This window comes from Schistocerca nitens, chromosome 11 (assembly GCF_023898315.1).
Source record: "Schistocerca nitens isolate TAMUIC-IGC-003100 chromosome 11, iqSchNite1.1, whole genome shotgun sequence".
NCBI classification, from domain to species: domain Eukaryota; kingdom Metazoa; phylum Arthropoda; class Insecta; order Orthoptera; family Acrididae; genus Schistocerca; species Schistocerca nitens.
This window is the reverse complement of record NC_064624.1, coordinates 140,258,724-140,281,276: the sequence shown is the minus strand read 5'-3', so window position 1 is coordinate 140,281,276 and position 22,553 is coordinate 140,258,724. Positions and strand designations below refer to the sequence as shown.

Sequence of the window (22,553 nt, the reverse complement as noted above, 5' to 3'; positions counted from 1 at the left end):
AGGCTTGGGGCTTGACAGTCAGCATTATCAGAAGAGAGTGTTAATTGTATGAACTGCCTTAATCGGGCAGGTAAGTTAGAAAATTTAAAAAGGGAAATGGATAGATTAAAGTTAGATATAGTGGGAATTAGTGAAGTTCGGTGGCAGGAGGAACAACACTTTTGGTCAGGTGATTACAGGGTTATAAATACAAAATCAAATAGGGGTAATGCAGGAGTAGGTTTAATAATGAATAAAAAAATAGGAGTGCGGGTTAGCTACTACAAACAGCATAGTGAACGCATTATTGTGGCCAAGATAGACACAAAGCCCATGCCTACTACAGTAGTACAAGTTTATATGCCAACTAGCTCTGCAGATGATGAAGAAATAGATGAAATGTATGACGAGATAAAAGAAATTATTCAGATAGTGAAGGGAGACGAAAATTTAATAGTCATGGGTGACTGGAATTCGACAGCAGGAAAAGGGAGAGAAGGAAACATAGTAGGTGAATATGGATTGGGGGGAAAGGAATGAAAGAGGAAGCTGCCTTGTACAATTTTGCACAGAGCATAACTTAATCATAGCTAACACTTGGTTCAAGAATCATAAAAGAAGGTTGTATACCTGGAAGAATCCTGGAGATACTAAAAGGTATCAGACAGATTATATAATGGTAAGACAGAGATTTAGGAACCAGGTTTTAAATTGTAAGACATTTCCAGGGGCAGATGTGGACTCTGACCACAATCTATTGCTTATGAACTGTAGATTAAAACTGAAGAAACTGCAAAAAGGTGGGAAATTAAGGAGATGGGACCTCGATAAACTGAAAGAACCAGAGGTTGTAGAGAGTTTCAGGGAGAGCATAAGGGAACAATTGACAGGAATGGGGGAAAGAAATACAGTAGAAGAAGAATGGGTAGCCCTGAGGGATGAAGTAGTGAAGGCAGCAGACGATCAAGTAGGTAAAAAGACAAGGGCTAATAGAAATCCTTGGGTAACAGAAGAAATATTGAACTTAATTGATGAAAGGAGAAAATATAAAAATGCAGTAAATTAAGCAGGCAAAAAGGAATACAAACGTCTCAAAAATGATATCGACAGGAAGTGCAAAATGGCTAAGCAGGGATGGCTAGAGGACAAATGTAAGGATGTAGAGGCTTGTCTCACTAGGGGTAAGATAGATACTGCCTACAGGAAAATTAAAGAGACCTTTGGAGAGAAGAGAAACACTTGTATGAATTCAAGAGCTCAGATGGCAACCCAGTTCTAAGCAAAGAAGGGAAGGCAGAAAGGTGGAAGGAGTATATAGAGGGTTTATACAAGGGCGATGTACTTGAGGACAATATTATGGAAATGGAAGAGGATGTAGATGAAGATGAAATGGGAGATAAGATACTGCGTGAAGAGTTTGACAGTGCACTGAAAGACCTGAGTCAAAACAAGGTCCCGGGAGTAGACAACATTCCATTAGAACTACTGATGCCCTCGGGAGAGCCAGTCATGACAAAACTCTACCATCTGGTGAGCACGATGTATGAGACAGGCGAAATACCCTCAGACTTCAAGAAGAATATAATAATTCCAATCCCAAAGAAAGCAGGTGTTGACAGATGTGAAAATTACCGAACTATCAGTTTAATAAGTCACAGCTGCAAAATACTAACGCAGATTCTTTACAGACGAATGGAAAAACTGGTAGAAGCCGACCTCGGGGAAGATCAGTTTGGATTCCGTAGAAATGTTGGAACACGTGAGGCAATACTAACCTTACGACTTATCTTAGAAGAAAGATTAAGAAAAGGCAAACCTACATTTCTAGCATTTGTAGACTTAGAGAAAGCTTTTGACAATGTTAACTGGAATACTCTCTTTCAAATTCTGAAGGTGGCAGGGGTAAAATACAGGGAGCGAAAGGCTATTTACAATTTGTACAGAAACCAGATGGCAGTTATAAGAGTCGAGGGGCATGAAAGGGAAGCAGTGGTTGGGAAAGGAGTGAGACAGGGTTGTAGCCTCTCCCCGATGTTATTCAATCTGTATATTGAGCAAGCAGTAAAGGAAACAAAAGAAAAATTCGGAGTAGGTATTAAAATTCATGGAGAAGAAGTAAAAACTTTGAGGTTCGCCGATGACATTGTAATTCTGTCAGAGACAGCAAAGGACTTGGAAGAGCAGTTGAACGGAATGGACGGTGTCTTGAAAGGAGGATATAAGATGAACATCAACAAAAGCAAAACGAGGATAATGGAATGTAGTCTAATTAAGTCGGGTGATGCTGAGGGAATTAGATTAGGAAATGAGACACTTAAAGTAGTAAAGGAGTTTTGCTATTTGGGGAGTAAAATAACTGTTGATGGTCGAAGTAGAGAGGATATAAAATGTAGACTGGCAATGGCAAGGAAAGCGTTTCTCAAGAAGAGAAATTTGTTAACATCGAGTATAGATTTAAGTGTCAGGAAGTCGTTTCTGAAAGTATTTGTATGGAGTGTAGCCATGTATGGAAGTGAAACATGGACGATAACTATTTTGGACAAGAAGAGAATAGAAGCTTTCGAGATGTGGTGCTACAGAAGAATGCTGAAGATAAGGTGGGTAGATCACGTAACTAATGAGGAGGTATTGAATAGGATTGGGGAGAAGAGAAGTTTGTGGCACAACTTGACTAGAAGAAGGGATTGGTTGGTAGGACATGTTTTGAGGCATCAAGGGATCACAAATTTAGCATTGGAGGGCACCGTGGAGGGTAAAAATCATAGAGGGAGACCAAGAGATGAATACACTAAGCAGATTCGGAAGGATGTAGGTTGCAGTAGGTACTGGGAGATGAAGAAGCTTGCACAGTATAGAGTAGCATGGAGAGCTGCATCAAACCAGTCTCAGGACTGAAGACCACAACAACAACAGGAGGGGAACATTAAAACTCTTGAGGAACAATGGAACTCAAGTTATACGAGTTTAAACAAGTGCATGACACTAACAACAGAAGTTTGAATGGAGAAAAAAAATCTATAAATAAGTTTTAGATACACTTACAAATTTGACACACATAGTTCTCTGTAAAATACATATTATTAATCCAAAATTACAAAACATAGGCAATAACTCTTTCTTTTTGGGTTCATTAATTGATGTCTGGTCTGAAAGGAATGGAACAGGACCCATGTCAATGGTGGTGTACAAGGGATGTCACCATCTCCTGCTAATACTGATATTTTTCTAAGCTTCTGGCTCCTCAGATTCGAGGTGCACATTTATGAAGTTGAAATCAGTTTTTGACATCCTGATCTGAGAGATGGTGGTGAGGTAAGGGAAGGTTTCGCAATAGTGCCATACTCTGTCACAAAGAATAAAAGAGTACCTGGACACCAGAATTCAAAAGCCATCTGTTTCAAAGTTGTTATAAACCACAACCTCGTGTAGTTAGTTATAACACTTTAATTATACCCACGACACAAATACTAGGCTCAGGGTCTGTAGAAAGAGTCAAGTATACCAAAACTTGCCATCACAGACTTTTTATGACCCATGTGTTTACAAATGTATCTCAGTACTTTAAACAGCCTATGGTTGAAACTGTGTAAGAGGGTGCAAGCATGCGCATTTGTTTTGTTTTAGGGTGTAAAAACAACTAAGGTCATACATGCCCATGTCAGAACATTAGAATATTAATATGAAAAAGGAGCTAAAAATGACCACATGTTAAGCCCAACCAATGAAAGGAAAGATAGCTAAGAAGGACTTCCTCTTGGAGGAAGAGCCACAAAATATGCCTTAGGAACCATGTCCTTTGCCATACTGCTACAATTGATAAAAAATAAATCTGGTTCACAGCCCAGGCATCATTTGCTAAAATGACTGCTAACTCGGACAGCAAACATACATTAGAATGTTAGTGGCTAAAAAAGGGCATTCAGTCTGGAAATGGCAAACCGTCAAAGGTTGACGACAATGAGCACGAAGTGGTAAGGGATCACCACTTAACAAATGGCTAAACCAACAGTACGCAATATGCAACCTAGCTAAAATGAGCTGCTCACAGTGAGACAGCTGCGAGGAAGACGACTAAGCCACTGGGAGAGGTTTAATGCTCTGGAGCTTGTTTCCCTGTAGGGAAAACCAGTGATGATGTCAAAGTGATACCACCTGCTCACAGATGGCAACACGGAGATAATCGGAAGGAACGGAAGAACTAGATGGACCGAGGCCTCGGCAGCAGCGTCAGTAGCCACGTTTCCCATCAGACTGACAAAAGGGACCCACATAAACATCACGGTGGATCCATCAAGAGCGAGCAGGTGGAAACTTTCTTGAACCCGTCGCACTAAGGGATGGACGGTGTACAGCACACAGGGTCAACTAAAAGCCATCAGTGTACACAAAGATACAATCGCTAAGTTCCAACTGAAGGCTGAGAAACTTACAGCGATAGATTGAATCTGGAGTAGTTTCTTTAGGAAGCGAATGGAGTCCAAGGTGAGCACGAGCCACCACATGAATCCAAGGTTGTTGTAACCAAAACCATCTGCGGGAACGCCTTGGGCTGCGGATCGGAGCTGCCAAGGGGGGGGGGGGGGGGGGGGGGGAAGCCACCGGCGGTGGAGCACGCACCACTGAGTAAACACAAGGACGAGTCGGACGACAGACCAACGACAACTGACACCAACCGACCACGACTGACTGTGACCGACACAACAAGGAAGAGATAAACAATGGAGGCTTGTGGAAACCACAACACCAAACACCAACAGTAAATCCACTCGGAACCAGAGCCAGGCAAATGTCACAATGAGCAACGACCTGAATGCAGTACCGCTGAGATAGAAACGAAATCCAGAGTGAGTACCAGACTGGCTGGACTAGGGCAGAGCGGGTCCCTATATACGAAACTGGAGGGAGCGGCTATTGGCTGCTGTCCGCACGTGGCGTAGCAGCGGTGCCCTCGCTGTGCGAGAGCCGCTGTGCGGAATAGCTGCCGCGGAGGCGGAGCCCCCTATGGGCTGACCACGTCCATTTGTTCTGGCACGTATTCGGTACTTCCGCGGCGGAAGGTACTAGTAAGGTGGTGAAGGGTTCACACCCATTGGGGAAACTGGCAGGTAGTGTGAAATTAAGCTGCCAGAGCAAATGATGAAAGCGAACTCCAGGGGGTTACAGAGAAGAGGGAGGTGTCCCCACCCTGACAGTCACAGGAGTCATGAAGGAGGAGGCATATGATGGGTGGCCAGGAATGACAGACAAACGGCAGGCGTATCTGCTGGTAAAACATCATGCCAGTACGACAGCGGTAGCTCGGCAGCTTCTGCAGAGAGATTTTCAACTGGGCTAGTGTAAAAGGTGCCAGTGGTCAAATGGGTATCACGACGGTGAACTGTATTTAGAGGGCAGAAAATGGATGGATGTGCAGATGTGTAAAAGAAATACCCATAGTGTAGTTTTGGCTGGGCAAGGGACCATTGCAAATGGAGGAGGGTGGTCCAATCCGCTCCCCTTGGAAGTACCGCTTAGGACACAGAAGATTGAGGGGCCAGGTACAGAGAGCAGCCAGGTAAGACACGTCAGATGACCAAAAAAGTTTCCTATCAATCACAAGTCCCAGAAATTTTGTAGTTTCAGTGAGCGGAAGAGCAAAGGCCCAATATCTAAAGATGGTGGAAGAAACCCAATGCACCTTCAGAGGAAAAGTGCTAGCCACTGTCTATGTCGGAGGTCAGCATTCCAAAACATTCCAAAGTGGTCTACGGGATTCAGGTCAGGACTCTGTGCAGGCCAGTCCATTACAGCAACGTTATTGTCATGTAACCACTCTGCGACAGGCTGTGGATTATAAACAGGTGCTCGATCGTGTTGAAAGATGCAACCGCCATCCCCGAATTGCTCTTCAACCGTGGGAAGCAAGATGGTGCTTAGAACATCAATGTAGACCTATGCCATGATAGTGCCACATGGGTGCAAGCCCCCTCCATGAAAAACACGACCACACCATAACACCACCACCGCCAAATTGTAATGTTAGCACTACACACGCTAGCAGATGATGTTCACCGAGCATTCGCCATACCCGGACCATGCCATCGGATCGCCACATTGTGTACCATCATTCGTCACTCCACACACCGTTTTTTCACTGTTCAATCGTCCAATGTTTACCCTCCTTACACCAAGTGGGGCATCATTTGGCATTTGCCGGCAGAATGTGTGGCTTACGAGTAGCCGCTTGACCATGAAATCCAAGCTTTCTCACCTCCCGCCTAACTGTCTTAGTATTTGCAGTGGATCCTGGTGCAGTCTGGAATTCGTGTGTGACAGTCTGGACTGATGTCTGCCTATTACACATTATGAGGCTCTTCAACTGTCGGTGGTCTCTGTCAACCAACAGACAAGGTCAGCCTGTACGATTTTGTGCTGTACGTATCCCTTGACATTTCCACTTCACTAGCACATAGGAAACAGTGGACCTAGGGATGTTTATGAGTGTGGAAATCCCAGGTACAGATATATGACTAGTGACACCAAATCACTTGATCACATTTGAAGGCCACAAGTTTCGCAGAGTGCTCCATTCTGCTCTCTCAGGATGTCTAATGACTACTGCGGTTGCTGATATGGAGTACCTGGCAGTAGGTGGCAGCACAATGGACCTAATATGACAAATGTATATTTTTGGGGGAGTCTGGATACTTTTGATCACATAATGTAGATGGGGTGAAGTGGATACAAGCTGTGTTATTTTATTTGATACTCTGCAATCAGATATGCTACTCTGAATCTTTTCTCTACTGCAAGAAGATAAACTCAGCTGGCCAAAAAAGTAAACTGTAATCATGATTATGTAAATTACCCATTGCAGTAAAAGCAGTGATTAATGACATTAAATATAGGAAATATATTTTAGTGATATCAACTGAAACATTACCTCATTCTCATAATCCTCTGGCTCCTGTCTCATATTCATAATGAATGTGTGAGGATACAGATCAACCTGTAACATAAAATTTACAGTCAATATTGGGCATTGTCTATACAGCAGCAGCTATAATCTACAGGACAAATAAGTGTTAACATGCCAGTATATGCCAATAAAACTGAAAATCACACAGGTGAACAAAAAAGAATATTGCTCAAGCTACTGGGCTTTCCAATCCAAAAATTTAATGGGTGCTTGCAGTATAAGTCCTTTCCTTCTCTAGCGTTCAGTCCCACCATTTTTCTTTGTCATGACTGGCCACTGTAGTACACTGCACATCCATTTGCTCTTTAAATATAACACACTATAAATTCTAAGATAAGAACAATAAACAATACCGAGGAGATGTAGCCACTGACCACTAGTAGAATGATGTGTTGTGTGGCACGCACAATCTTTTACCTGCACCAAGAAATTGGTATGTTTTATGCCACAACTGTAATTACAGGGACATGTGGAAAAAATATACGCAGGCACACACGCACTGCTTGAAAGAAAGTAAGGAAATATTGTTCTGTGCAATGTATTCTGTAAGCACAGTCACCTTCAACTGGTAAACAAATTATACATACAAATTTAAGAACTACTTTCAGAATAAATACATACAGCACATACACATGCTGGTTTAGAACATTGTGGAAAAAAAAACACATTTTTGGCCACCGCATTCTGTAATTATTTTTTCAATTTGTGTTTCGGGTTATCAGCCTGTTGTCTAACACTACTGACTAAGATGATGATGTCCAAAAAGGTACAAATATGAACAACAAATAACTGCTAATGCTGGATATGTGAAATAATACAGTCAAAACCATTAGTAACTAAATGGTAAATCGATCCAAAAAAATTGGATGGGGTAATCTGCAGGTGTGATAGCATCACTGAGTGAGGAATAGCAAGTGAGTCTGCTTGTTCAGTACCTGTTCAGGTTCGTCCTTGTAGTGCCTTTAGATCTGTAGTACTTCAGGCAGAGGCAGTTTCTGGCCTTTTTACTCAGACTGCATATTTCTACCCCTACTACACAACTGGGTCTGGTCTTCAGACAAAGCCTCCAGCTTTTGTTGTGTTCTCCAACTATGGTGGACACTGCTTCACCTGTTCTCCTCGTGCAGTACGAGCCACCCTTTATCAAAATGATCTTGTAAGCACAACATTTGTGGATTTTTTTTATTATTATTATTATTATTTACTTATTCAGAATACTGTCAGCAAAAGTGGGCTGGTAACTCTCTGAGAGTTGAGAGAGAAAGTAGAATAGTGGTTTAGTAGTGACAAAAGTGGACAACGATGCTTTTAGACAAAACAGATTATTTGAAAAAGAGGGAAGATTTCCTTAAGACTGAGAAACTGCAGAACCTGAATAAAAATACCACAAAGGCATTTAGGGAACCAGTGCAAAATATTATTAATAAATGCACCAGCACCTTTTGAGAGACTGAAATATGATCCACAATAAAGGTGAATGCTTCTGCGCCATTATTTTAGATTTAATTAATCTTGCTGAAGACAGCTGTCCAGTCCTATCAGTGTCTGCAGCAATCCGTGCTCAATATGGGAAGAAAAGCTCAAGTTGAGATGCAAAACCAATGAACCTGAAAGCATAACACAGTATTAAGAACAGTATACTTTTACTAAATAAGTTTTGCAATATTCCAGTTAATGAGTGGATTTGCAGAAAAAGCATATTAATCCAACAAAACAGGCAAACTTTATGGATTTTGTGGAGTTATACAAGGAAAAAATGTTTTTGTTTCCAAAATGCATTCTACCAAGAAACAGATGAGTTAGTTACCTCCACTGCTAGCAGAAATTTCCATGAACAGTTTCAAGACTACTACTTAAACTGTAACCGCTAGTCAAATGTGAGATACACTGCTACTGGTACATACGTAGAGAGGAACAATCAGAATACTGCAAACTTTTCTGAGAAATACGAATGAGGACTGCAAGAACATACACAGAAATAGGAAGTATATCCATCAACAACCGAGACATTAATATTGACAACAACATGCAAAGCTTCTAATTAAAAACATACAGTGGACGCACAAATACACACAGGTCCCCAACATTCCAGCTTTGTCAGTGTCCTGAACTTGTCTCCCCCCCCCCCCCCTCCCCTCTCAGAAAATAAACAAATAAATGCTGCTTTCCATGTCATGATTCACTGTTTGCTTTCAGTTCCACTGAGTTTGAACAAATAGACACAATCAAAACAATAGTTGTAAGCAATGGTTACCAACCATCTGCCATTATAGCTGTGTGGTCAGTGATGCAGAATTCCACGCGAGCGGCCCGGGTTCGATTCCCAACTAGGCCAGAGATTTTTTTCTGCTCGGGGCTGGGTGTCGTGTTGTCTTGTTCTTCATTTCATTCTCACTGACACACAAATTGCCAAAGTGGCGTCAACTAAAAATACTTGCACAAGACTGCCAGTCTACCTTATAGGACAGCCTAGCCGCATGCACATTTACATTTACCAACCCGCTCTTACTAACTGTATTCTTAACAAAAGGTTACAAAAACTAGACAACAACACTAGTGCATTGTAGTCTCTCAAAATGTAAAATGTGAGGGTTTATGACCTGCTTCAAACACAAATGGCAAGTGAAGGAAATTTGTGTTTGCATTCTTCTTCTCATTATTATTTGTTTAGCATGAGGACTAGTTTCTGGTGCTAAGTTTTAAATCCCACAATCACTGTACAAAATTACACCCATCTGGAGCAACCTGCAGCCAACCCACAGAACTGGCCGTTGGGCGACTGGGTGGCACAAGTCTCCAGTCACAAGAAGAAAGGCTTTGGCAGACACGAAATTATGAGACGGGGGCTTGTACGAATACTATAGATGGGATGTGGGGGACTGTTAAGTCAGTTCTTGGGAGGGGGAAGAGGTGCTCTTCCAACCTTCAGTCTCATTTAGACGAGTATTTCTGTTTTAAGGGCTATTAGTAAGATGTACAGGCCGAAGGTGGTTAGTTAGGGTGGTTTGGGGGGGGGGGGGGGGTGGCTGTGGCTCAGTGAGGGGGGGGGTTATTTGTGGGTACTGTTTGTGGGGGGGTGGGGAGGGGAGTGAGTTGGTTTGTGATTTAGTTGTGGAGGATCTATTTTGTTGCAGGTTTTGTTGAGTTGTAGTGTGTGATTGAGATTTTGCATTTGGTTTTTGTTTATGGGTATTTTATTGTGGGGTGAGGGGGGAGGTTGGGTTGGGGGGATAGGGTGTGCGTGGGTTGGGCCTTTGTTTTGGTTGTGTATTTTTTCGTTGGTTTGCGATTTTGTGTGTGTGTGTGTGTGTGTGTGTGTGTGTGTGTGTGTGTGTGTGTGTGTGTGTGTGTGCCAGAGTGCGATTATGGTGGCCGACCACAGGAACTTTGTGGTAGTAAGTTTTTATTTTTCTTGTTCTTAGTGTATTTGTTGTGTGTTGGGGTCGAGGGAAATGTTCCATTACAATGTGTGGTTGTGGCTGTTGTATCGGGAGTTTCTGTTGAGCTATATAGGTCAAGGGAAGTGTTAAGATTCCAATTTGTGGGATTGGGACTGCTGTTGAGCTATATAGGTCAAGGGATGTGTCTAATTCCTGAGGATATTGTGTTTAGTGGAGTTTGGGGAGTTTTGTGTTGTCTGTTTTTTTTGTTATTTTGTGTGGTTTAGTATGGGGGTGTGTGTCTATATTTGTTTATATTTATAATTGTGTAGGCTTTTCAAACTGATAAAAAGTTGATAACTTTCATACACATTTTCTAGCATATGAACCGAGTTCAAAATGTTAATTGCAAGGTGCTTGGGGAATCATTTTACTATCTCTGATCATCAAAGAAGACAGTATTTATTTTTGTACTGAGTTTACAGTCATGATATAAATTTTCAAGGAAAACATTTGTGCTGCCGACAGTTGCCTTTACTTAAATATCGCCTACACATTTATGTTTGCATACGGGCTATAGACAACACTTATTGAAAGTTCGTATAAATACTGATGGGGTTTATTGTATGGCAGGATTTGTATTGTACTTACATCCACAGTACAGCACATCAAATGTTGGACAGGTCAGTGCCAATATATCCTCATGTTTACATTAATGGACACATTTTTTTCAGCTTTGACTTATAATTAAACCATTTTAGCTAGAAAATTACAACTGGAACTAATGTTAATGATTACAATCTACATGCTGCAAGTAGTCATATTTACACAATATTTTTGTAAGTGATAAAGAATGTGTTTTATACAACTAACTTTAACTTTCTTAGTCTGAACAGGCCTTGAAGGCACAACTGGCCATGATGTCATTCTCAGCTCTTAGGCATCACCAGATGCGGATACAGAGGGGCATGTGGTCAGCACACCACTCTCCCACCCATTGTCAGTTTTTGTGACCAGAGCCATTACTTTTCAAACAAGTACCTCCCCAATTTGCCTCACAAGGGCTGAGTGCACCTCACTTGCCAACAACACTCAGCAGACTCAATTGGTGGTCCATTCAAGTGCTAGCCAAGCCCAACATTGCTTAACTGTGGTGACCTCGTGGGAAACCGTGTTACCCCCACCGCAATGCCGTTGGCATCTCAGATAGTATAGTCGGTAACACTTCTTGGTGACTTCCCACTGATCCTGCAGTGCTGAGTTCCATCCTATTTTTGACATATGTAATTGGCCTAGCATTAACCAAACAGTGTCATAGCACTACTATCCAGTTTGCAGATGACACAAGCATTTTAGTCAGTGGGAAGACACCAGAAATATTACAGATAACATTATCTGAGACATTAACTAGTGTTATGAAATGGTTCAGCCAAAACAACATCCAGGCTGGTAATTAGTGGAATTATTCATCGAAGATCGGTAAGTGATACTTACATCAACAGGCTAAATACCGGCATTAGGGAACAGTGCAACAGACTCGGTGCAGTATTCATTGACACAAACAAATTCTTAAACTGCAAGTGTCTGGGAAAAGACGGCCTGCACTTGAATAGATTAGGCTCTGTGAACCTAAGTAAAATGTTCATAGACGTGTGTAAAGTCCTAAGAAGCAAGGGAAACTAATTCATTGTGATAGGGGTGACAAAGAAAAAATTCAAACTGAAAATAAAAAGTTTAGGTACCAAACAAAGGATGCACGTGAAATAACTAAAAGCAAAAATGATCTATTGATGCACTGGAATATAAATGGCTTAGGGGCAGAACTACCAAATCGTAAATTCTCAAAAATCGACGAACTAAAAATTCTGCTTTCAGAATCCGTAAATATTAAAATAATCTGCCTAAATGAACACTGGTTAACAGAAGATAGTATAAAAGTACTAAATAGTTTTAATAATTTTAAGGTAGCTGCTAGCTTTTGTAGAATAAGCAAATCTCGTGGAGGCTCCTGCATTCTTGTCAATTCTTCCATAAGTTATACAGTAAGAGATAGTTTTAATTATTTAAATGAAGAGAGCGTGTTTGAAAGTTGCTCTGTAGAGCTGAGTGATCTGAATACATTGGTTATAGCAATCTACAGAATTCCTGGATTTGCGGTAACAAAAGTGTTTTTAACCAAATTCGAATGCCTCCTGGAAAAACTCCAGAAAGAAAGTAAGAAAAAAGTTGTTATAGCAGCAGACTTCAACTTAAATGTCTTAGTTGAAAGCAATGATTCCACAAAATTTCGTGACTTAATTCAGAAATCTGGTTTCAAGCTAAATTTTTCTGAAGGCACTAGGGAAAACAGCAGATCAGTGACCTGCATTGATAATATTATTACTAACTACAAATTTGACAGTGGAAATAAGCACAAATACTGCTTAGACTTGGATATTTCAGATCACTCAGCTCTGTTTATTGAGCTCCCAAAAGCAAATAACCTAAAGCCTCCAGAAGTGTGTATAAAAAGGGATCTCAGTAAAAGTAAAATGGATTTATTCCGCAGTAAATTAAGTATAATAAGCTGGCCTGTAGACTACAATAGTTCAAGCTCGATAAACTATGACAAATTCTTAAATTGTTTCTTAGAGGTATTCAATGAATCATTTCCTCGTAGATATAAGCAAAAGAAAGTTAATGGTAAACTCAAATGGATTACAACAGGAATAAAGATCTCTAGTGCCAGAAAGAGAGAGCTCCACAATGAGTTAAAATCAAACAGAAATCCAGATTTTGTTATTTATGTCAAACAGTATAAAGCTGTATTTAGGAAAGTTGTAGCGGCAGCTAAAAACATGGCAAATAATAAATTCATACGAGAACACAGAAATAAGACAAAAGCAGTGTGGTCAGTTGTTAAGTCTGAACTAGGAGCCAAAGTAAAATTTCATGAGATTTTGAAAATTAGACATGAAAATGAAATTTTAGTAAACCCTGTTCAGATGTCAAGTTGTTTCAATGAATTCTTCCTAAACGTAGTAAGATCGGATGTGGATATGACATTCTATCAGGGCATCACAAATTTGGAAAACAGCCAGAACACATCTTTTAAACAACTTGAAAAAATAACCCAAAGGGATGTGGAAAAGGAAATACTGTCTCTAAAAAACAAAACCTCACATGGGTGGGATGAAATAACAACATCTGTAATCAAGTATGTGTACGATATTATTTCCCAACCACTGTCAACTATTATAAATCAATCTTATGAACAGGGATGCTTTCCAGAGGTATTGAAATATGGTGAGATCAAACCTCTATTCAAGAAAGGATCGACAGAAGATATGGGGAATTACCGGCCTATCTCTCTCTTGCCGGTCTTCTCTAAAGTGTTTAAAAAGATTGCAGCAAAACAAATTAATAACTTTCTTACTGTAAATGATATAATTTTTAAAAACCAGTTCGGATTCCAACAGGGTAAAAGCACTGCGAATGCTATAAATGAGTTTATCCAAAAAAATATGCTCCACGTTAGATAAAGGTAGAAAGGCCACAGGTATATTCTGTGATCTGACTAAAGCTTTTGATTCAGTGAACCATGCATTACTCCTCCACAAATTACAGATGTATGGAATCAGAGACACTGCTTTAAAATGGTTTAGCTCTTACCTGTCAGGTAGGAAACAGAGAGTAATTTTAACTTCAAATGGAACCAATTATTCATCAGACTGGAAAACAGTTCCCCAAGGAGTCCCCACAAGGTTCGATATTGGGTCCCTATCTGTTTCTTTTTTACGTAAATGACCTACCACTTGCTATTGATGTTCATTCAGTCTTATTTGCTGATGATACATCAGTTCTAATTGAAAATGAGGTATCTGAAAATATTCCAGAAAAAGCCAAAAATACTTTAGAAAAACTTGAATCTTGGTTCTATCAAAATGGACTAAAACTAAATGTAACTAAAACCAAAATGATACAATTTGAAGCTAAATCAGTAGAAAGGAGTGAAATAAAGATAACTTGCAATGATCAGGATATCACAGAAGCAAACCACGTGAAGTTCTTAGGCCTAAATCTTGACAAAAATTTAAATTGGAAGGTACACATAGATTACTTAGCAAATAAACTGAACAACTTAGCATTTGCAATGTGTATTTTGTCAGGTGCCACAAACATGGATACCAGAAAGATAGTTTATCACTGCTACTTTGAGTCAGTTATCCGTTATGGCATAATCTTCTGGGGAAATTCAGCAAATGTCACTAGGCTCCTAGTATTACAAAAGAAAGTAATTAGAAACATGTGTGTTGCAAAAAAACGGGAATCCTGTCGACCACTGTTAAAAAATTTAAAAGTACTATCTATCCCCTCACTTTACATATATGAGATGGTGGTGTTCCTATATAGAAATCAACATGCACTAGACAATTTCCGTTTTGACCACAACTACAGCACTCGCCACAGAGACAACTTCAAACTTCCAACACATCGTTTAAAACTTTATGCCCAAACGCCAGAGTATATGGGGTTAAAAATTTTCAATAAAATAAAAGGCAGTAATATATTTAAAACGGAGATTGGTTCACTGAAAAGATTGCTCTTTACTCTCCTGGTGGAAAAGTGTTGTTATTCTGTCGATGAATTCATTGAGGACAGCTTCACAATCTGAACACAGGGATTGTAATACATTTATTATTTTATGTACATGTGTAGCTGTAACTTAGAAATGTAAAATATAATGTAAACTTTTGTATTTCTCTTAAAAAAGTGAAAAAAGTTTCTTTTGTAAACCTTGACATGTCTCCTGTACATCAAATCAAATGATTTGAAAATTGTATCTAATGAGATGAATAAACCACATAACATAACCACATAACATAACATAACATAACTAATAATAAATAGCGTTATTTCCCTCTATACTTGAAGAAATTTTAAAGCAAGGCGACAGCTTGTTGTTCGGGACGACTCCTAAATGGAAGTTAGGGAACATTCTGACTTATAATATTCGCCTCCGTTCGACCACGGATATTATTTTGTTCAGCACCCCTAAAAACTTTTGAGCGCTATGTTTCATCTTGCATCGCAGCAGTTAGAGCGAAGGCAGTGTTCCGTGCAGTTTATTTGGTCGAATTACTCGCGAAAAACTAGCAAATATAGGAACTACCTTGTTCATTACAGGTTCAATTAGAAAGGGGAAAGCACAAACCTCTACCAAATTTATTCCTAGCATTCGTCACGTTTTACGAATATTTATTGCGCCTCGTTCAGTTCGAATTTTAAGGTACAACCTGCAATGAACAAAATAACAAATGAAGGTGACATCTTTGGGTTTTATTTTCTCTTAATTAAGGGAAGTTCTGTCGCAAAATTCATTTTCTTTTTGTAATAACCCAAAAGAATCGCAGTATTTGTGGTATAAACTAATAAATATGAACAAGTGAAAATATATCATGTACGCCAAACTTGCGGTAAATGACGCCATTACAGGTAGTCAGATAATAATATGGAAACCAATGTCTCAATCAGCTGACGGATGGATTACAGTTGCCGGCGATTAATAGACATTGTATTTTTTCCTTTGCTTTAGTGTTACCTGCCAACGTTCTTGTATTATAATGGTGAACTCCTGTGCAGCGTTGGGTTGCACGGAAAAATACGTTAAAGGAGGTGAACTTTCATTTCACAGGTAAAGTTATTTTGACAACAAAATTTTGCAAACGCAATCTTCGAGTCAAAGTGTATGAAATACAGAACGCAAAAAGTAACATCTTTACCGAGCAGAAGCGAATGGTCTTCCAGGAGTATTTATTTGTGTATATATACTATTAATTAATTCATAATGTTCGTTACACATGTCTCGAAAAACACGAACGGATATTTGTGATATAATAATTACATTATCTTCTGTCAGTTTTCTTCCCATCATGCGAACTTCAGAAATGTGTTTTTACTTAATCTAAGTTATCTATTCATAGCGTTATCTATATTTGTTAATAGTTTCCCCGCAGATGAAGTACGGAGGAATGTTTGGACCCTTGCACTGAAAAGGAAGAATTTTAAAGCAACCAAGTTCACAAAAATATGCAGTAAACATTTTTCATCAGACTGTTTCGACACTGATGCCTTTGGTTCCGGAAGAAAACTGAAGCGTGATGCTGTTCCATCAATTTTTAATTGTCCTCTGCATTCAGCATCGAATGGAAGAAATAAATTGCCACAGTTTGAAAGAAACACGGAAAAAGTTTCGTCTGCAACGGACAATGAAATGTAGGGTACATTTTATTTGTACATTTGCCGACAAGACTGTTTAAAGCATGTTGTCATGCATGAGTTTCAATCTCTAAAGCAATCAGTTTCATTATTTGATATATAAAATTACATTCAGCAGAAGTTTGGTTTAGTAGTTATCAAAATCTGTGCGAATTTCAATGACTTTTTTTTTAAATTCAAAGCTAATGTTACCATAGCATTAGCAGGAGGAACTAGCAGAATGTAGTGTTAGCAGAAAAAAAATTCTTAATATATATGCTACCTATTCAGAAATATTGTAGTGTGTTGTATTCAGTATATTTTATTGAGAGATGTTCACAGGGAGTACATAAAATGACAAATTTTTAGGTGTTCCGCAAATAATCAGCCCCTAAAACAGAGAAGAAGGTCTAGAAAAGCTTGTATGTGTCACTATCATAAGGAAGTTGGTAAAGATGGTCTTGAAAGTACCATAAAGAAGAAACTTGTACACAGACAAAAATCTCGGCGTGAAGTTACTGAAAGTATTGGCGAAATGTTAGAGGTAAACCAATACATCTAAATACGTTTTCTCTTATTATCTAAGTAAAACTTCTGTCCTTATTTTTTATTTTCTCATCATAATGTTTTGCATCATTACTCTGGAGGAACATTGACTCCTCACAAAAAATTTGAGGTTTCTTGTGAATGTTTTCTGAATATTTTTGTTCAATGGACAATTTGTCTCCAGTGGCTCATTATAGAGTAATTGCATTTAGTTTGGTTTTTTACCCCCCCCCCCCCCCCACACACACACACACACACACACACACACACATTTTCTTCAAATCTGTAATCTACTTCTACAGCCATACCCTGCAAACCACCACAAAGTACATAGCAGAGTGTACGTCCCATAGCACCAGTTCTTAAGGTTTCTTCCTGTTCCGTTCATGTAAGAAGCATGGGAAGAATGATTGTTTGAATGCCTCTATGTGGGCTGTAATTACTCTAATCTTTTCCTCACGAAAATTTATTAGTAGACTTTCTGGGGCTAGTTTACATCTATCTTCAGAGCCTGGCAACTCAGTTTCTATGTCACTGTAACACAGTCCCACAGGTCAAACAAACCTGCAACTGTTTGTTTCTCAGTGTACATTCAATATCCCCCGTTAGTCCTAGTCTGTACGAGTCGTGCCTTGATCAATATTCTGGAACTGCTTGCATGAGTGATTTGTAAGCTATCTTCTTTGTTGACCGATTGCAGTTCCCCAGTATTCTACTGAAACCAAAGTCTACCACCTGTTTTACCCACAGTTGAGTGTATCCAGTCATTCCATTTTGTATCCTTACAAAGTGTTAACCCAGCTGTTTTACGAATTGGCCGATTCCATCTGTGACTCGCAGATATTATAGTGATAGTGTGAAGTGCACAGTTTTGCATTTCTGAACATTTAAAGCAAGCTGCCAATCTTTGCACCACTCTGAAATATTATCAAGATTTGACTGAAAATTTATGCAGCTTCTTTCAGACACAAACAGTACTGCGTTATAGATAACTGTATCATTTGCAAAAAGTCTAGGGTTACTGTTAATGTTTTCAGTGAGGCCATGAACATACAGCATGAACAGCAAGGGTCCCAACAGATTTCCCTGGGGCACACCTGAAGTTACTTCTATATCTGACAGTCGGAAATACAGTAGCGTCCAATTCGACCCATCTGCTTTGACCCATGGCGTCACAAATATGGCGCAAACGACCATACATCACAAATTCACTATGGCGCTTATGACATCATTACGTAAACATGATAACAAACACGAAAATACATCTAAAAGCCAACACACACACACATTCCAAAAAAATCTAATGATACTAATGGGACAAGGGTGGGAAATTGCGGGTTTTTGGGTGGGGACAAACTAAATATAAACAAACGACATAAAACTTTTCTGGGTATGGTACTGCGTCATAATGTAAAAACTACTGCTGCTGGAGAAAAACCAACATTTCAGCCACGATTGCAGTGGCCTTCCTCTGGGTCTTACCCCTCCCAAGAACTGACTTAACGGCCCCCTACATCCAATCTATGGTATTCGTACAAGCCCCCGTGTCATAGTTTTTAAATTCTAAACTATGGTTAACAACTAAATGCTTGTACCCCCTCTCACCCAACCCCATATAAGAGGAAAAAGCATCTGAAACTACAGTGGAACCCGGTTCTATAAACTCCTCAATTAACCCCTTTAATTCCACCTTAGACCACCCCTCCACAACCCTGAAAACACATTCCGAAAAGGCCGCCCCCCTCCCCAGTACAACAGCCCCCCACACCCAGAGACCAACCACAGGCTTACCCTTGCCATACTTCCTTTTCCCAAACTGCGACTCATCCAACGCCACCACAGCCTCAGGCCCACCCAACTTACCCCTGTACTTAATAAACTCAGAACATACTTCACAAGAAAATGAAAACCAGTCAAGCACATTCCTCTCACTCACCATGCCAGTCTCATGGGAAATACGGAAGCGTCCGATCCCGACTGTCTACTTTGACCCATGACGTCACAAATATGGCGGAAACAAAAACAAACACACACACTTTCCACAAGAAGCATAATGACACTAACGGGACAAGCGCGGGAAATGGGGTGTTTCGGGTGGGGGGCAAACTAAATATAAACAAATTTAACAAATTTAGACGCCTTGCGTAGCTACAACGTGTAAGTGAAGACAACCATGCATGAATACCCACCCACCTCCCCAGGGGTCGTAACCCCTGCAACACATAGAAGATAAAGATGCTTCAGTAGCTGATTAGTGTTTTTTGTCTTTTTTTAAAAAAAAATCTCGCGGGATAGAACGAACAGATCAGAAAGATAAATATAATAAACTAAAACAGAAATTGGAGGAAACAGATAATTAAAATAAGTAATAAGTGTTTTTAAATTAAAAAAAAAAAAAAAAAATCTCACGAGATAGAACGAACTGATCAGAAAAGTAAATAAAATAAGATAAAACAGAACTGGAGACAGCCACACTCAAACCAAACTCCGCGCCGTCATGACGTCACGCACGACAACACCCTTACGTCACCGGTCAAAGCCGACGCGTGGGATCGGACGCTTCTGTCGACCCGTCTCATGTGCGCAAAAACGCTGTGAGGATCTATAATAAAAGTAATACGTCATCAATACAATCTCTCACATGCCCCCCCCTCCCCCCCCCCCCAGGCGAAATGTCTCATACTAATCAAGTGTAACCCCAAATGTTTGCGTGGTAGAGTAATTATGGTGTATGCGTATGTGGAGACGGTGTTTACGCAGCAATCGCTGATATAGTGTAACTGAGGTGGGATAAGGAGAAGCAGCCCACATTTGCCGAGGCAGATGGAAAATTGCCTTGAAACCCATCCACAGGGTGGCCGGCACATCGGACCTCAACACTAATCTGCTTGACGGATTCGTGCCAGGGACCGGCACGCCTTCCCACTCGGGAAGCAGCGTGTTTGACCGCGCGGCTAGCAAGGTGGGCTCATGGTGGTAGTACATGCAAAAAATTATTCACTTACATGAGAAACACTATATACAGTGTGATTCAAAAAGAAAGAACAGATGTCTGTTGTTTATTATAGACAAACTAAGAAACACATTTTGCATGTCACTGGATAGAGGAAGGTTCAAAGTTTTTTGTTCACGCAGACACTACACCACACACTCAACATGAACACCATTCGTTGATCAACAAAAAGCAAAATGGTGGTCCATTTCATTCCACACACAAATCAACAGGTTCCTGTTTTGAGTTGACAACTTGAACAGTTCGTTTTCTCAGATCGTGAAGAGTTGCTGTCAGAGGTGCAGACAAATTTTCTTGCTTATGTACTCCCAGAGGGGGAAAAAAAAAAAAATCACCAGGCATGAGGTGTGGTGACGTGGGTGGCCAAAAGCTATGAACAATATCTCGTTATCTAGCTCTTCCAGTCTAACGGTGTGAGATGATGGTGATAATGCCACACCTCAGGGTGAAAGTGAGGTGGGGGAGCAGTCGTGCATAAAAATGAAATCGTTGGAATCTTTATGAACTTGAGGAAATGACCAACTGTGCACCATATCCAGTTGTGAAATTCCTGTCAGTTTCCTCTGCAAAATAGAAAAGTCCATAAACTTTGTCAACAGAAATAGTATAACACACGTTCAGTTTCGGTGAGTCTTTCATGTCAGATGACGACGTCAGGATTTTGTGACCTCCAAATGTGTACCGAATAGATGAAGAAGTGTCCTCTGCCGTATCCTGGAGAACGGAAATGCAAAATTCGTATCTTTTGTTATGGTCGCCAGGGCCCAATTGCTGCAGTAACTGCAACTTGTAAGCCTTCATATACAGGTGTTTCTTTCAGAAAGCACCACACTGTTGTTTGAGGAAACCCATCTTGTGGACTTCCGAGGGCTCCGTGTGAACGCATCTCACATATGCTCGACATTTTCATCAGCTGAACGTGGCCGACTAATGCTCTTCCCTTTGCATATGTGACAAACTTCTGGGAATTGTGTATGCCTGTACAGATGTGGCTTCTTGCTGAATCAATGATGGAATGCACATTGCACTTGAACAGTGGATTGAATTATGGAAATTTCAACACAGAGAAGACTTCTCTTGTGGTATGGTTGTAATGGTGCTACATACAAACAACTCTGTAGCTGTATCTAATCTTTGGACCTTCCCCTATCCAGTGACATTCGGAATGCATCTCTATCTTTTATGGCTTGTAATAAACAACTTAAATTTGCTCTTTCTTTTTGCATTGCCCAGTATAGGCAATAAAAATAGGTGAGGTAGTGGTGGAATTCTACTCCCTAAAGCATATCTCTAGTACTCATAAGGGTAATAAAACATGACACAAAAATGTATTTAAAAGCCAAGGGTGGCAAAATCGGAAGCTAGCTCTAGTGTTAACAAGGATATCATGCATTCACACTAGATTATTAAACCTACCATAACCTGTTAATGGTCAAACATAAAGGATGAACCAGGATTACACAGACACTTTCAGCGGTTGAATCAAAATAAGAAAAAAACTATTGTGTAAACATGAGCTATAAAATACATTGTTAAGGGGGGAAACCACATTAGGAGGCTGTTTGACACTGATTTTTTTGGATTTTTGGTTTTTTTTTCTTTTGTTTTTGTTTTTAGCTGAGAAGAATTAATTAGAATTAAATCAAATTTTGACAGCATTTCATTCATATTTAGAAACACTTCTTGTCAATTTTTTTGAATAATTACAGCCAAAACTAACAAAGTTACGCTGTGATGTCCGATGAAGGTTGTGAGTATATTACTCCAATTGCATGCAGTGTAGCCATTCAGATTTTTATCTGAAATCAAAAAGGTTTTGATTTTACATTAATAAAGAATATGAACCTCAGTGCAGGTGAAAATAATGAAAATTAAAAATTTTGCAGGTGTTGGAACAATTTACTTTGATTTTCACGATTTTTTCCTCTAATTATGCAAAGAAAGATACCCTTACAATCATGATATCATCTCACAAGTTGGTCATATAATTTGTAATTTTATAAATAATCATACTATCAGTTTTCATAATGATCCGTTCTATACTTTTGAAGTTAGACTGCACACAAATGTGAAAAAAGTCATTTTGAAATAAATGCATTTGAAAAATAAATTCTTGGAAACTAGAAATTCAAGTAAGTTAACAACAATGCGAAATGCTTATTGATTAGTCTGTGTTTCCAGCACCATATAGTAATCCTCCTCGTTCCTCATAGGATTTGTTTTGCACATGGAGTGGTGCTTTCTGACCTTCTTTCAATTAAAATTAATTACGCCGATATTGCCAGCTCACTTGCTGGTTATCCATTTGTTCAGCGTAATTTAAGCTTTGCGTGCCTACTAAATTCCTGCCTCATTCGTGACCATCAGAAGGGATGAATTTCCTTCATCGATTAAACCCGCTGCTAAATATGATGCCAATTCAACGACTTTTAGTCCGGAG

At 39.7% G+C, this 22,553-nt stretch overlaps 2 protein-coding genes across 7 annotated transcripts in view; one reads left to right on the top strand and one right to left on the bottom strand.

The window, feature by feature from the left end:
- The window catches only part of LOC126212916 (ankyrin repeat and protein kinase domain-containing protein 1-like), a 146,801-nt gene extending 130,796 nt beyond the window's left edge, over nucleotides 1-16,005 (bottom strand). The window contains exons 1-2 of one of the 2 annotated variants that reach the window (XM_049940425.1): nucleotides 15,899-16,005; nucleotides 6,902-6,967 (exon numbers count right to left, since the gene is read on the bottom strand). The gene's annotated coding sequence lies outside the window, so the exon portion shown is untranslated. Of the gene's footprint in view, nucleotides 1-6,901; nucleotides 6,968-15,511; nucleotides 15,564-15,898 lie in introns of those variants that run through there. The other variant, XM_049940427.1, reaches the window with a different exon arrangement.
- Nucleotides 15,628-22,553, top strand: part of LOC126212914 (uncharacterized) — a 46,385-nt gene continuing 39,459 nt past the window's right edge. Inside the window, exons 1-3 of one of the 5 annotated variants that reach the window (XM_049940420.1) lie at nucleotides 15,628-15,991; nucleotides 16,303-16,572; nucleotides 16,924-17,098. In XM_049940420.1, the coding sequence (XP_049796377.1) occupies nucleotides 15,921-15,991; nucleotides 16,303-16,572; nucleotides 16,924-17,098 (516 nt within the window). In that variant the 5' untranslated portion in view covers nucleotides 15,628-15,920. Of the gene's footprint in view, nucleotides 15,992-16,070; nucleotides 16,119-16,302; nucleotides 16,578-16,923; nucleotides 17,099-22,553 lie in introns of those variants that run through there. The other 4 variants (XM_049940421.1, XM_049940422.1, XM_049940423.1 and 1 more) reach the window with 4 other exon arrangements.